At 37.1% G+C, this 16,018-nt stretch overlaps 1 protein-coding gene across 14 annotated transcripts in view; it reads right to left on the reverse strand.

Annotated features, from left to right (window-relative positions):
- Nucleotides 1-16,018, reverse strand: part of APOOL (apolipoprotein O like) — a 245,795-nt gene that overhangs the window by 164,842 nt on the left and 64,935 nt on the right. For all 14 annotated transcript variants that reach the window (XM_072817926.1, XM_072817927.1, XM_072817932.1 and 11 more), the window contains 2 exons: nt 12,968-13,059; nt 542-655 (listed from right to left, as the gene is read on the reverse strand). In XM_072817926.1, the coding sequence (XP_072674027.1) occupies nt 542-655; nt 12,968-13,059 (206 nt within the window). The remainder of the gene's footprint in view (nt 1-541; nt 656-12,967; nt 13,060-16,018) is intronic.

Raw genomic sequence — 16,018 nt, forward strand, 5'->3', positions numbered from 1 at the left:
AAATATTATGTTCCTTCATCTCCTTTCATTCTATCCTTGACCTCTTCTATCCTTGTCCAGTATTTTTTTTTTTTTTGTGGAGACATGGGGTTTATTGTTGGAGGGGAGGAGAAAGATTAGATGAGGTGCTGGGGTAATACATTCTAGACAAAAGGCAGTAGATGCCCCTGGGCCAGAGCAAAACTCCTGCCGGTGACTCTCGGTTACGGGCAGGTGTGGCTTGCCTCATTCCTACGTGAGTCAGGGCCTTCCCCAGCCTTGTGGGTTTCCTTTCCTCTCTCTGGGCCATGACAGCCATTCATCTGTTCATGTATCCCCAGGTTGGCCCGGATCCTGCCCTGGCTGTGGCTGCTACCTGGAGATGGCCTGGATAGTGCTGGGGCTGGGGCACAGCAAATCTGGCCCTGGGGATGTCAGACTTTGAGTCAGGGACTCGTCCAGCTTGCGGGTCTCGGCCTCCAGGACGGTAAGCCAATAAGCCAATCCCCCACCTCAACCAACAAAACTCAATGTCTATCTTTTCTGGCCCATTTAACTCTACCTTAGGTTTTTCTTTAGGTTTAGGAAAGGACTCTTTTTTGTTGATTTTTGTCCACAATGATTTAACTGCTTCATAAATTTGTTCACTTGCAGTGTATGCCTTTTTCCCAGTTACCTAATTAAAAGAAGAAATAAGTCAAATAAGATATATTTTTAAGTCAAAATAACAAATATTAAAAAGAATTATTTCAGATACTTTATGTGAACACTCAGATCAGAATCAATAGTAAAGATATAAAGCTCTAATCATTTAACACAAAACCCCATTTTCTAAATCTTATATGAAAAATTATTTGCCTCATGTAAAAGGCTAAAAAATGTATAGTTAGTACAACACCAAGAGTAAATCCTAATGTAAACTATGGACTTTGGGTGATAACATATCAATGTACACTAATCAATTGCAACAAATACGCCATTCTAGTGGGGAATGTCGAAAAGCGATGTTGATAATGAAGGATGCTAAGCATGTGCTGGAACATGGGGTGTATGGGCAATCTCTGTACCTTCCCCTTAATTTTGTTGTGAATCTAAAACTGCCCTTAGAAAAATAAAATCTTAAAAACATATAGTTTGCATTCACACTGTAATATGTGAATTTAAAACTTTGTCTACCTAACAGATGTTTGGTAAAGACAGTTTGAGATAATAAACGGAAAATAAGATTTTAAGATGCTATGAAGTTAATATTCTTGTTCAAATTTTTATGGTGCTTTCTCCTGTCATGAAGTATTAATGTATTTCTCCAGAGAATAATACTCATTTGGTAGAAACATACAATAAAAAATGAACTATGAACACACAAAGTAGATGCAAGGATGCTGAGTGAATTCCTGAAGTTGCTATTACTTTCATTCATATCTCTTTCCCTTTAAAAATCTCCTTCTGATTCTTTTTTTCTATTATCATCCTTTTATTCCTTATGGCTAAAGTAATATAAATAGCTATTGATTTTTCAAGTTTTAAATAGGTTTTGGAAGCTTTCTAGGACTATGCTTTTTATAAACATAAACTTATAAAGCTTTTTAAAACTTTCTTGCTTAAAATATAATTTTTTGCTAAGTATATACCTACACTTAAAAAAAATCAATTCACTAATAAGAAGGTCCTCTTCCTTCCCACAATGTAACTTTGGTCCCAGTTGTGTGGTTATTCTTCCTGAGATTTTCCTCTTATATGTGCATTAGATACATGCACACAACACTTTAAAACAAATGGAATGTTGATATGTTAGTACGATCTACCAAAAAGGATGAGGTACATTTTAGACTTATATGCACTGAGATGGACTTCCATGATGAACCACTGAATTAAAAAGAATAGATTAAAGAGCAGATTATACACTACAATTCAATTATGTTTTAAATTAAATTTTAAAATAAACCACACACAAATACACTTAGCTTTTTCCTTTTTAAAAACACAAATGGGATCACACTATATATATTGAGATTTGATATTTTTAAAGCTTAAATATTAGTTAGAGATGTTTCCGTATCAATTTATATACCTGTTAATCTCCTTCTTTTATGATAGCTGCATAGTTAGTATTTTACAATGGATATACCACAGTTAGTTTAATAAATCCCCTATTCTGGGAAATATGGGATGTTTCCCTTTTTTGGGCAATTATAAGCATGCTGTGATTAGCATTCTTACATATACAACTGGAGCCATACATCTTTGTGATGTTTCTTTGGTACAAATTCCTGGATATGAAATATCTGGATTAAAGATTATATACATTTTGATTTTTGATAATATTGCCACATTGCCTCCATAAAGTCAGTGATACACTATAGTAATCTATACTCCCACCAAAAATGTTTTCCTACCCCATTTATTAGAAGCAGTATTATTATGAGTCTTTTAAGTTTTTATCAAATTGAAAGGCTAAAAGCCGATATCTAAATGATCTTTTAAATTTGCATTTATTTGATTGATGATAAACATCTTTCACATATTAGGCCATTTATGTTTCTTACTTTGTGGACTTATTTGTTTACTTTCTACATTTTCTTGGAGGTTATTTTATCTTTTTCCTATCAATTTATAGCAGCTCATAATATATGTAGGCCATTATTTAGTCTCTTGTTATAAAGGTTGCAAATAGTTTTCTCAGTTTTTTGTTTATCCATTAACTTTGTATATGTTATATTGTGATCAGAAGAAATGTATTTATTTTGATGTAGGAAAATACATTATTATTTTCGTTGATGGCTTCTGGATTGTGTTTTACTTCAGAAGGCTTTTCCTATATCAACATTATGGAAATATTTCTCTTCTTCTAATATTTTCATAGCATTATATTTTATGATTAGATCTTTAGTCCATCTGGAATTTAATTTGCATGATATTTGGTAAAGGTCTAAGATTTTTTTTTTCCAAAAAGCCAATTATTGCAACATGTGTCTGGAATAACTAATCCATCCTTTTTTTACACGTTGATCTGATATGCCATCTTTACCATACCTTCTTCCTACCCCACAATGTATATAAAGACATACTCACTATATTTGTTTTTGGACATTCTCTCTCTCTTTTTTTTTTTTTGGTCTATTTTATTGTCTACACTACAATAGTTACCAATACATGGTAGATGCACAATAAATACTGGTTGAATGAATGTCATACTTCCTACAAATCCAGAAATTCTGTAAGAACTAAATTAAACTTATAAATTTGGGAACACATGCCATATTCCAATGTTCACTCCTTGAATCTAGAAATTATATCTCCAAGTGTATTAAAATTTTTAAAATAGTCTTTCAGTAAAGTTTTAAAGTTTTTAATACAGAAGTCTTAGAACATTATTTGATTAATCATAAAACTATTTAGAAGTTTTCAAAGACAGATTACTAGATATTCTTTATATAAATTAATAATGAAAACAGTATGAGGAAAATCATTTAAAAATAGGAATGTCATCTTGATGTATATTTCCAAAATGGGGAATAACCGGAGTATGACTTTTAAAGGGTCTCCTGGACTATCATTTTGTGATTTTTTTTATGTCATAGACCTCGTGGAGAATATCCTGAAAGGTGTGGACCCTTTCCTTTAGAAAAATACTCATATAGAAGAGGTCTCATCTGATAGTCCTTTAAGAGATTAGTCTGATTAACTAAAGATGTCTTAAAAATGTATAATAAATGATGTTCACAGAATGTTGAATATTCATCAATAGTAGGCAGTCTCAAATATGTTCAAGTACTGTCTTTCACAAGTGATTTTTAAAATTTTTTAATAAACTCATTTTTATTGGTGTTCAATTTGCCAACATATAGAATAACACCCAGGGCTCATCCCGTCAAGTGCCCACCTCAGTGCCCATCACCCAGTCACCCACACCCCCAGCCCACCTCCCCTTCCAGCAACCCTGTTCGTTTCCCAGACTTAGGAGTTTTTCATGTTCCGTCTCCCTTTCTGATATTTCCCACTCATTTTTTCTCCCTTCCCCTTTATTCCCTTTCACTATTTTTTACATTCCCCAAATGAATGAGACCATATAATGTTTGTCTTTCCCTGATTGACTTAATTCACTCAGCATAATACTCTCCAGTTCCATCCACCTTGAAGCAAATGGTGGGTATTTGTCGTTTCTAATGGCTGAGTAATATTCCATTGTATACATATACCACATATTCTTTATCCATCAATCTTTCGATGAACACAGAGGCTCCTTCCACAGTTTGGCTATTGTGGACATTGCTGCTATAAACATTGGGGAGCAGGTGTCCCAGCATTTCATTACATCTGTATCTTTGGGGTAAATCCCCAGCACTGCAATTACTGGGGCGTAGGGCAGATGTATATTTAACTCTTTGAGGAAACTCCACACAGTTTTCCAGAGTGGCTGCACCAGTTCCCAATCCCACCAACAGTGCAAGAGGGTTCCCCTTTCTCCACATCCTCTCCAAAATTTGTGGTTTCCTGCTTTGTTAATTTTACCCATTCTCACTGGTGTGAGGTGGCATCTCATTCTGGTTTTGATTTATATTTCCCTGATGGCCAGTGATGTGGAGCATTAACTCATGTGCTTTTTGGCCATGTCTATGTCTTCCTCTGTGAGATTTCTGTGCATGTCTTTTGCCCATTTCAGGATTGGATTGTTTGTTTCTCTGCTGTTGAGTTTAATAAGTTCTTTATAGATCTTGGAAACTAGCCCTTTATCTGATACGTCATTTGCAAATATCTTCTCCCATTCTGTAGGTTGTATTTGAGTTTTGTTGACGGTATCTTTTGCTGTGCAAAAGCTTCTTATCTTGATGAAGTCCCAATAGTTCATTTTTGATTTTGTTTCTCTTGCCTTCATGGATGAATCTTGCAAGAAGTTACTGTGGCAGAGTTCAAAAAGGGTGTTGCCTGTGTTCTCCTCTAGGATTCTGATGGAATCTTGTCTCACATTTAGATCTTTCATTCATTTTGAGTTGATCTTTCTGTATGGTGCAAGAGAGTGGTCTAGTTTCATTCTTCTCCATGTGGATGTCCAATTTTCCAAGCACCCCTTATTGAAGAGACTGTCTTTCTTCCAGTGGATAGTCTTTCCTCCTTTATCGAATATTAGTTGACCATAAAGTTCAGGGTCCACTTCTAGGTTCTCTATTCTGTTCCATTGATCTACGTGTCTGTTTCTGTGCCAGTACCACACTGCCTTGATGACCACAGCTTTGTAGTACAACCTGAAATCTGGCATTGTGATGCCCCCAGATATGGTTTTCTTTTTTAAAATGCACCTGGCTACTCAGGGTCTTTTCTGATTCCACACAAATCTTAAGATGATTTGTTCCAATTCTCTGAAGAAAGTCCATAGTGTTTTGATGGGGATTGCTTTAAACGTGTAAATTGCCCTGGGTAATATTGACATTTTCACTATATTAATTCTGCCAATCCATGAGCATGGAATTTTTTTCCATCTCTTTGTGTCTTCCTCAATTTCTTACAGAAGTGTTCCATACTTTTTAGGATATAGATCCTTTACCTCTTTGGTTTGGTTTATTCCTAAGTATCTTATGCTTTTGCGTGCAATTGTCAGACTCATTGTTAGTGTAAAGAAATGTCACTGACTTCTGGGCATTGATTTTGTATCCTGCCATGCTGCCAAATTGCTGTATGAGTTCTAGCAATCTTGGCATGGAATCTTTTGGGTTTTCTATGTAGAGTATCATGTCATAGGCGAAGAGGGAGAGTTTGACTTCTTTGCCAATTCGAATGCCTTTAATGTCTTTTTGTTGTCTGACTGCTGAGGCTAGGGATTGTAGTACTATGTTGAATAGCAGTGGTCAGAGCGGACATCCCTGTCTTGTTCCTGATATTAGGGGAAAGGCTCCCAGGGCTTCCCCATTGAGAATGATATTTGCTGTGGGCTTTTCGTAGATGGCTTTTAAGATGTTGAGGAATGTTCTCTCTATCCCTACACTCTGAAGAGTTTTGATCAGGAATGGATGCTGTATTTTGTCAAATGCTTTCTCTGCATCTATTGAGAGGATCACACGGTTCTTGGTTTTTCTCTTGTTGATATGATGAATCACATTGATTGTTTTATGAGTGTTGAACCAGCCTTGCATCCCGGGGATAAATCCCACTTGGTCTTGGCGAATAATCTTCTTAATGTATTGTTGGATCCTATTGGCTAGTACCTTGTTGAGAATTTTTGAATCCATGTTCATCAGAGATATCGGTCTATAATTCTTTTTGGTGGGGTCTTTGTCTGGTTTTGGAATTAAGGTGATGCTGGCCTCATAGAACGAGTTTGGCAGTACTCCATCTCTTTCTATCTTTCCGAACATCTTTAGTAGAATAGGCATGGTTTCTTCTTTAAATGTTTGATAGAATCCCCCAGGGAAGCCATCTGGCCCTGGACTTTTGTGTTTTGGGAGGTTTTTGATGACTGCTTCAATTTCCTCCCTGGTTATTGGCCTGTTCAAGTTTTCTATTGCTTCCTGTTCCAGTTTTGGTAGTTTATGGTTTTCCAGAAATGCGTCCTTTTCTTCTAGATTGCCTAATTTATTGGCGTATAGCTGTTCATAATATGTTTTTAAAATCGTTTGTATTTCCTTAGTGTTGGTAGTGATCTCTCCTTTCTCATTCATGATTTTATTAATTTGAGTCTTCTCTCTCTTCTTTTTGATAAGGCTGGCTAATGGTTTATCTATCTTATTAATTCTTTCAAAGAACCAACTCCTGGTTCTGTTGATCTGTTCCACAGTTCTTCTGGTCTCGATTGCGTTGAGTTCTGCTCGAATCTTTATTAACTCTCTTCTTCTGCTGGGTGTCGTATCTATTTGTTGTTTTTTCTCGAGCTCCTTTAGGTGTAAGGTTAGCTTCTGTATTTGAGTTCTTTCCAGTTTTTGGATGGATGCTTGTATTGCAATGTACTTCCCCCTCGGGACTGCTTTTGCTGCATCCCAAAGATTTTGAATGGTTGTATCTTCATTCTCATTAGTTTCCATGAATCTTTTTAATTCTTCCCTAATTTCCTGGTTGACCCTTTCATCTTTTAGCAGGATGTTCTTTAACCTCCACGTGTTTGAAATCCTTCCAAACTTCTTGTTGTGATTTAGTTCTAATTTCAAGGCATTATGGTCTGAGAATATGCAGGGGACGATCCCAATCTTTTGGTATCTGTTCAGATCTGATTTGTGACCCAGTATGTGGTCATTTCTGGAGAAAGTTCCATGTGCACTTGAGAAGAATGTGTATTCAGTTGCGTTTGGATGTAAAGTTCTGTAAATATCTGTGAAATCCATCTGATGCTGTGTATCATTTAAAGCTCTTGTTTCTTTGGAGATTTGTGCTTGGAAGACCTATCGCGTGTAGAAAGCGCTAGATTGAAGTCATCAAGTATAAGTGTATTATTATCTAAGTATGTCTTAACTTTGGTTATTAATTGATTGATATATTTGGCAGCTCCCACATTCGGGGCATAAATATTGATGATTGTTAAGTCCTCTTCTTGGATAGATACTTTAAGTATGATATAGAGTACCTCTTCATCTCTCACTACAGTCTTCGGGGTAAATTTTAGTTTATCTGATATAAGGATGGCTACCCCTGCTTTCTTTTGAGGACCATTTGAATGGTAATTGGTTCTCTAACCTTTTATTTTCAGGCTGTAGGTGTCCTTCTGTCTAAAATGAGTCTCTTGTAGACAGCAAATAGATGGGTCCTGCTTTTTTATCCAGTCTGAAACCCTGTGCCTTTTGATGGGGTCATTAAGCCCATTCACATTCAGAGTTACTATTGAAATATATGAGTTTAGTGTCATCATGATACCTATTCAGTCCTGTTTTTGTGGATTGTTCCATTGGACTTCTTAAAGAGAAATTTTAAGAGTCCTCCTTAAAATTTCTTGCAGCACTGGTTTGGTGTTCTCATATTCTTTCAGTTCCTCCCTATCTTGGAAGCTCTTTATCTCTCCTTCTATTCTGAATGAAAGCCTTGCTGGATAAAGTATTCTTGGCTGCATGTTCTTCTCATTTAGGACCCTGAATATATCCTGCCAGCCCTTTCTGGCCTGCCAGGTCTCTGTGGAGAGGTCTGCTGTTAATCTAATGTTCTCCCCATAAAAGTTAGAGATTTCTTATCTCTTGGTGCTTTAAGGATCTTCTCTTTATCTTCGGAATTTGCAAGCTTCACTATTAAACGTCAAGGTGTTGAGCGGTTTTTATGGATTTTAGGAGGGATCTCTGTATTTCCTGGCTCTGAATACCTGTTTCCTTTCCCAGATTAGGAACGTTTTCAGCTATGATTTGTTCAAATACTTATTCTGGACCTCTGTCCCTTTCGGTGCCCTCGGGAACCCCAATTAAACGTATATTTTTCTTCCTCAGGCTGTCACTTATTTCCCTTAGTCTATCCTCATGATCTTTTAATTGTTTGTCTCTTTTTTCCTCAGTTTCCCTCTTTGTCATCAACTTTTCTTCTATGTCACTCACTGGTTCTTCCACCTCGTTAACCCTCTTCGTTAGGACTTCTAGTTTGGATTGCATCTCATTCAATTGATTTTTAATTTCTGCCTGATTAGATCTAAATTCTGCAGTCATGAAGTCTCTTGAGTCCTTTATGCTTTTTTCTAGAGCCACCAGTAGCTTTATAATAGTGCTTCTGAATTGGCCCTCTGACATTGAATTGTAATCCAAATTTTGTAACTCTGTGGGAGAGAGTACTGTTTCTGATTCTTTCTTTTGAGGTGAGGTTTTCCTTCTAGTCATTTTTCTCAGTGCAGAGTGGCCAAAAACACGTTGTATTGGGAAAAGGGGAAAAAGAGAGAAGAGAAAGAACAGAAAAAGGAAAAAAGAAAATAAAAGAATAAAAATAGGAAAAAAAGAGAAGAAAAGAAAAAGAAAAAAGGGTGGAAAAGCAAACAGAAATCAAAAAACAAAAAACAAGGGGGAGTATCCTCTGATTCTGCATACTATAAATCCCTCGACTTCTCCTGGTACTTTACAGTGGTGCTTGGTCAATAATTTGTTTTTCCCCTGTCTAGCTGGTCTTCTGTGGGAGGGGCCTGCTGTGCTGATTTTCAGGTGTTAGCACTTGGGGGATCTGCTCAGCTTCCTGCCTTTTGCAGCACTCAGTGAAAGATGTTTGAGCTGTTTATCCGGTGAGGCCACTGTGAGGCTCTTGGGGGTTGTTCATCCTGTGAGTCCCCAGGAGGAACAACAGTGCCGGCCAGGTCTGGAGCCCTGGATTCAGCTCCTGCAGTAACTAAGGAGCTCTCAGTCTGCAGGGGCCTGGATGCTCCGGGGGGCGGGGCCGCTGATCTGCTCCGCTAGGGGCCGCCTGGCAGCAGAAGTGTCCTTGCTTTCCTGTGCTCTCCTGGCTTCTGCCTGTCCCGGGGGGAGCGCCGGATCTTGGGCTGTGTCCCCAGCACCCTGTGCTCCCAGGCCTGCGCTGTTGGAATCGCGCTCCCAGGCCGTGCAGCCCCTTCTGCGCGGAGCTTCTCCCCCAGCCGCCTCCGAGCTGCTCCCGGGTCCAGCCAGGCTCCCGCTGCAGTCCTTTAGGGAGCTCGGCCTAGAGGTGTGGCGCTCTCTCCCTGGGTTGCAGGTCGTCTGTTAGTGTCCCAGGGAGCCTGAGGGCATCCCCGCCCCTCCTGGGGTCCTGTTCTAACTCCCTGCGAGTGCCTTTCTGCACGGGATGATTGGTGAAACACCTGCTTCTCCAGAAGGGGGCTTTCCTGTCCTGGGGACACTCGCCCCGGTCTTAGCCGGCTCCTCGTGGGGACCCTCCCCCTTGGATGCCTTTTGTTTCTTTAATTCTTTATTCCCCCATCTTCCTACCTTGATAGAAGCGTGAACTCTTCTCACTGTAGCATTCCAGCTGTTCTTTCTTTAAATCTCAGGCCGAATTCATAGGTTTTCAGGATGATTTGAAGGTTATCTAGGTAATTTGCTCTGGACAGGTGACTTGGGGACCCTACTCTTCCGCCATCTTGCCCCCTCTCACAAGTGATTTGTACATTTACGAAGAATCAGTTGTATTTATTTCAAAGTCTCTACGCCATTTTTAGTATAATTAAAAATTTAAATGTAACAAACTAGGATGAAATGTGAGTTTGAAGGGAATTGGTGTCCAAAGGAAAATTAAGTTAAATGTTTTGTAAACACTAAAAAATGAATTACCAAATTATTTAAAACTGCTGTCAAATTAGAGCTGGGCAAGTCAACCGTTAGAGGCTGGCAGAATTAATAAAAATTTAAGAGGATTTTGCACTCATATTATTTTTAAAATGTTTTTAGGTGTTGATTCTATTTTAAATAAATCTAAACTGAAAACAGTAGAAGACAAATTACAGATATGAGTAACTATAAGAAAAGATGCCATGGATCTTCAACTAGGAGATCCATACTCATAGAAAATACCTACTTCAAAAGAGAGAAAAATGGACACACAATTATATTATTAATTTGAAATAAAAGATTTAAGGTCCATATTTATGATTTTTTAAAACTTCCCACTTTAACATTTTAAATTTATTGTTAACTACTGGTCCCAACAATATCAAGTTAGAAGATGTGTATTGTATACCTAAAACTTTTCATAGTTTCAGGGAGGGGAGTCACCCTTCTCTCTCAAGTCTATCATGGATCTCAGGTTAAGAATCCATGATATATATATATATATATATATATTAGAATCCAGCAGATATTACACATGACATTATTATATGCCAGTCAAAGGAAAAGCAAGGGTCTAAACTCTAGGAATATCAGTAATAATCAGTATTTAACATTAGAAGAACTTTTAGGAAATCATTTTAATATCTTTTTTATCACAGAATTTTTAAAAAGATTTTATTTGTTTATTCATGAGTAACAGAGAGAGAGAGAGAGAGAGAGGGGCAGAGACATAGGCAGAGGGAGAAGAAGGCTTCAGGCAGGGAGCCCAATATGGGACTCAATCCCAGGTCTCCAGGATCACACCCTGGGCTGAAGGTGGTGCTAAATTGCTGAGCCACCCAGGCTGCCCTATCACAGAAATTTTTATTTGAAGTTCAGGAATTCTCTTGTTTTTGTTTTCCTTCTATTAGAGTAAAATTAAGTTTTTTTAAATTTTTTATTGGTGTTCAATTTGCCAACATATAGCATAACACCCAATGCTCATCAGAGTAAAATTAAGTTGAATATTTTTAAAATTAAGATTTTTAATATTACACTGTTATTATGAAACTATATCTGCCTACTTATCCATCTATCTATGTCTATATATGAATAGAGAAATATCTAGACAATATTCTAGCAAATGTTAACACTTATTTTTCTGGATGAAAGAATTCCAGGTGGTTACCTGTTTTTTTTCTAGACTTTTCTATAATGCTTAAATTACTTAAGGATGAGTAGTTACTAACTTTATTTAAAAACATTAAGGCCTGGGATTCCTGGGTGCCTCAGCAGTTTAGTGTCTGCTTTCTACCCCGGGTGTGATCCTGGAGACCCGGGATGGAGTCCCACATTGGGCTCCCTGCATGGAGCCTGCTTCTCTCTCTGCCTGTGTCTCTGCCCGTCTCTCTCTGTGTGTCTCTCATGAATAAATAAATAAAATCTTTTAAAAAAATAAGGCCTTATTCTAAATAAACGAACAAAAAGATTCAATGGCAGCGTTATGCACTGAGAAGAAAAATGGACAGGGAGGTACGACACCTGAAACTGAACAGAACCCTGGACAAATCAGTCATTTTGAAACTTCTCTGGGCCATAGTTTTCTTATCAGTAAAGGAGGAAGTTGAATGCAATAAGCTCAAAAGTTTCCTTCAGCATGAATATGTTATGAATTTAAGGGTCTACTTCTTATATAAATTCTCAGGACATATTTATAAAAAACAAGTGTATCATTTTGGATCAAGTGTCTCAACTAGATTTAACGAATAATGCTGTCTTTGCTATAAACTTTTATAGCTTGATCACATTATAAACTATTTAGATCACTATATCCTTGTCATTCTTAAAATATTGAGTAGGTAGTTTTATCTACATCAATAATTAAAGAGATGTAGTAATGAGAATACAAGTACAGAAAGCCCTTCTGGTAACACTACATACCGTTTCAAGTGTGAGGGGGAATCATTAATGTTGGTAATTAAGAAAAGAAGGAAAGGAAAAAAATACTGCATCACTAAAAGCTCTGCTTCTCAATCTGAATATGTATCAAAACTAAAATACTGGCACACTCTGTTTAAATAATTAGGAGAATGTTTGAATTTGTAGATAAGCTCACTAGAAAATGACAAAACAGCTATTATATGGACTCATGGAAAATGTTACTTAGTTCTAGGTGGTATCAAAACTGAATTTGTATGTTTTTTTGTTTTATCTTCAGAAGCCTCTGTTATCTACCAATTTGCTGATCTTTTTTTTAAAGATTTTATTTATTTATTCATGAGACACACACACACACACACACACAGAGAGGCAGAGACACAGGCAGAGGGAGAAGCAGGCTCCATGCAGAAACCCGACATGGGACTGGATCCCAGGACTCTAGGATCGTGCCCTGGGCCAAAGGCAGGCGCTATACTGCTGAGCCACCCAGGGATCCCCAATTTGCTAATCTTTATATTAATCTGATGAACTGACAGCAGCCAGTAGGTATAATTTTCCGTTAATTAAAATTTTAATTTCACATAGCTCAACAATGGAGTGGTATTTCTCCCCATAAATTCTACATCAATCTGAATTGAATCCTCAAAAAGGCATTTATATTGTTGAATTATATTTTAACAAGTTTATCCTATTTATTTGCAATGCTCATGTAATTAAGAATGGCATTTATCATGCTGAAATGAAGTGTGATTTTGCCAAAATAATAGGTGATAGTAACCATAATTCTCTGAAAATTAAATGCTGCAGATACATAGGACATTTAAATATTGTCACACTAAGAGTTTAAACAAATACTGAAATGTACCTATCACTTAAAAGGAACTTACCTTTGCAATTATTACTGACTGGACTGGGTAGCAAACAGCTGCTCCTAAAGTGGCCAGTCCCAGTGGATAAGCAATTTTCTTAAATCTAGAACCTATGAAATTCAAATAAGCTATTAAACTCCAAACAGATGCTAGCACAGACTTGATGTTTTTATAACTTTAATGTTCTCTTTGTTCCCTTTCAAGTCATTATCCTATGTCAATTTATTCTTTAGATAATAATACTAATCAATGTAGTCGCTAAAATATCCTTAAGGATCACTATTCAATTAATACCTCTTAGTGGTCATGTCCAATTTTAGAAAAGTATTCTCAATTTAAAATTGATAATTAGCTACACAAAAGGGGTTGATGATTTTCTTCTTTTTTAAAACTAGGTATTTTTTTTCATGTCCTAAGAAACTCAAAATTGTAACCACATTGTTTCAAGTATCTAATAGAGCATGATAACAAAGAACTGATCAACTACCATACTTGTGATACCATGTTATAGCAAAATGGACTCTCTTTACATACCCTGTTTTGATTAAGTCTTTAGGAACATGAAAAATCCAACTAACTAATCAGCTAAGGACTTTAAAAGATATATAACTCCTTCATGTCACTGATTTAAAATACTAGATGTAGCAATTAAACAATTGCAGGTAACATTAGATAATGTATTCATTTCCAAAAGTATGTAAACTAAGCATCTAAGAGACACTTTCAAACTTCTTACAGATGTATTTATTTTAGAGAGAGAGAGTAGGGGGAGGGGCAGAGGGAAGAGAGAAGCAGACTTCCATCTCCTTGTGCAGGGCTCAATCCCACAACCTAAGATCATGACCTGGGCCAAAATCAAGAGTCAGATGCTTAACCAATTGAGCCACCCAGGCACCCCCAAACATTTTGTTTTTTACAGCAAAATCCCTTAAAATATCTTCCAAATACAATCTCACTAGGAACTTCCTATAGCCATAGCTTAGTGACAACAAACCACTAGTTCAAAATAATATGTATCTTAAATGACTGAATGCTTAGACTCCGTAAATATGAGCTGGATATGTAGATGATGGGTCTTCTAATTGGGGTAAGCTCTTTTATTCTCTAAAACAGCTCTTATAACCGTTACTTTAAAAAATGGAACGGCCATAGGGATCCCTGGGTGGCGCAGCGGTTTAGCGCCTGCCTTTGGCCCAGGGCGCGATCCTGGAGACCTGGGATCGAATCCCACGTCGGGCTCCCTGCATGGGGCCTGCTTCTCCCTCTGCCTGTGTCTCTGCCTCTCTCTCTCTCTCTCTCTCTGTGTGTGACTATCATAAATAAATAAAAAATTTAAAAAAAAAGTGGAACGGCCAAAAAAAAAAAGGAACAGCCTATTTGGTACAGCAGTAAGGATTTTTTTTTTTAATCAGTATGGATTAAGGTAAAAAATAACTGGCAATGTTTGCAGGCAATATTAATGAAAGATAAAAAGATAAAAACAAAAGCTATTTCTGTATCTGGTTTACCTATTTGAAAGGAGGCCTACATTCATGTCTACAAGACAGAGTTTGGTAGGGAGGAGTAGGTAGGCTGCTTCAACCTCTAATTTAGCTTTCCTTTGGTTTTAGACTGGTTTGCATGGTACTGTGAAAGAGGGTCTAGATCTGTTAAAGTATACTATAAGTTAGAAAAAAACATGTCTTAAGTTATTCCTTTACTCAGGTCCTTCTCACTATTCTAGTATCATAGTTTGATTCTTGATTTTATGGACCTAACATCTCTTAATGCAAGTTTCCTTGACTCAGGCAAATTCCCCTAATTGTGCTGCTCCTAACCTTGGAAAGTGGCATTTTTTGGCTGATGTGTCATTTAAATATTTTTTTTAAGATTTATTTATTTATTCATAGACACAGAGAGAGAGAGAGAGGCAGAGACACAAGCAGAGGGAGAAGCAGGCTCCGCGCAGGGAGCCAGATGTGGGACTCAATCCCCGGTCTCCAGGATCACACCCCAGGCTGCAGGCGGCGCCAAACCGCTGCGCCACCGGGGCTGCCCTCATTTAAATATTAAAAAAGGCTTACATTCATCTTCTCTTTACTTGATATAAAGGGCAAGCCAAACAAAATATACATTTCATTTGGATTCAATAGCCCTACTCCCATAAGTAGAAAAGGACTTTAGACACAGCCCCTAACAAGTGCTATGAAATCACATTCCTGGACCTCTATATATAGCTAATGGGGTTAGACTAAATCATCAGCTTTCAAACATTTTTTTACCGTAACTCATATTAGAGAATAAATTCTACATTATGACTTATGATCTATCTTACACAGATATACACACACTCTACGGAAACAATAGTTTCACAATATTTACCCATATTAAGTACAGAACACTGATATTTGCTGTTTTCCTCTATTTTATTTTTTTAATAAAATGTCCTCTGAGATTCACTATGTTTATTTTATTACCTAATAATAGGTTGAGATCTAAATTTGAAAAATAATGGGTTAGATTATTCTAGCTCTAACACTTAGAGACAATGTGGATGACCTAAGAAACATATTCTTTTCCAAGTGGATTATGACTTTCTTACTGAGAATATAGTAGTATGTTCTTCCTTGAGTCTTATATGCTACATAGAGCGATCCTGTTTTTCAATTTTTTCCCTAATAAGTAGCTTATAATATATACCCAAGTAAAAGTTGCTCACGGTGTTAGAATTAAAAATGGGATATCAATAGCCATTAATATTAGCTATAGGTTGAGTGTTAGAGATGAAATATATGGGCTAGAGTTAGAATGTTTTGTACCTGATTGGGTATACTTGAGTTGATATTATAAGGACTAAAGCTGGACAAACAAACCATAAGGTATCTGATATTACACTCCAGACTGGTTCAGAGCTATGACTTTGAAACACATGTAATTTAGTTTGGGGACAATGATTGGCAACTGAGTTGTGGACAGGAGATGAATGGAAGGTGACCAAAAATGGCTACTGACCAGAGAACTGTATCAGCTTAGGAAGGGCTTTAGTGAGGAGGAGAGGCAGTAATGCCTACTGAGAAGAATTTCCATACT

Source organism: Canis lupus, chromosome X (genome assembly GCF_048164855.1).
Source record: "Canis lupus baileyi chromosome X, mCanLup2.hap1, whole genome shotgun sequence".
In the NCBI taxonomy this organism is placed as follows: Eukaryota; Metazoa; Chordata; class Mammalia; order Carnivora; family Canidae; genus Canis; species Canis lupus.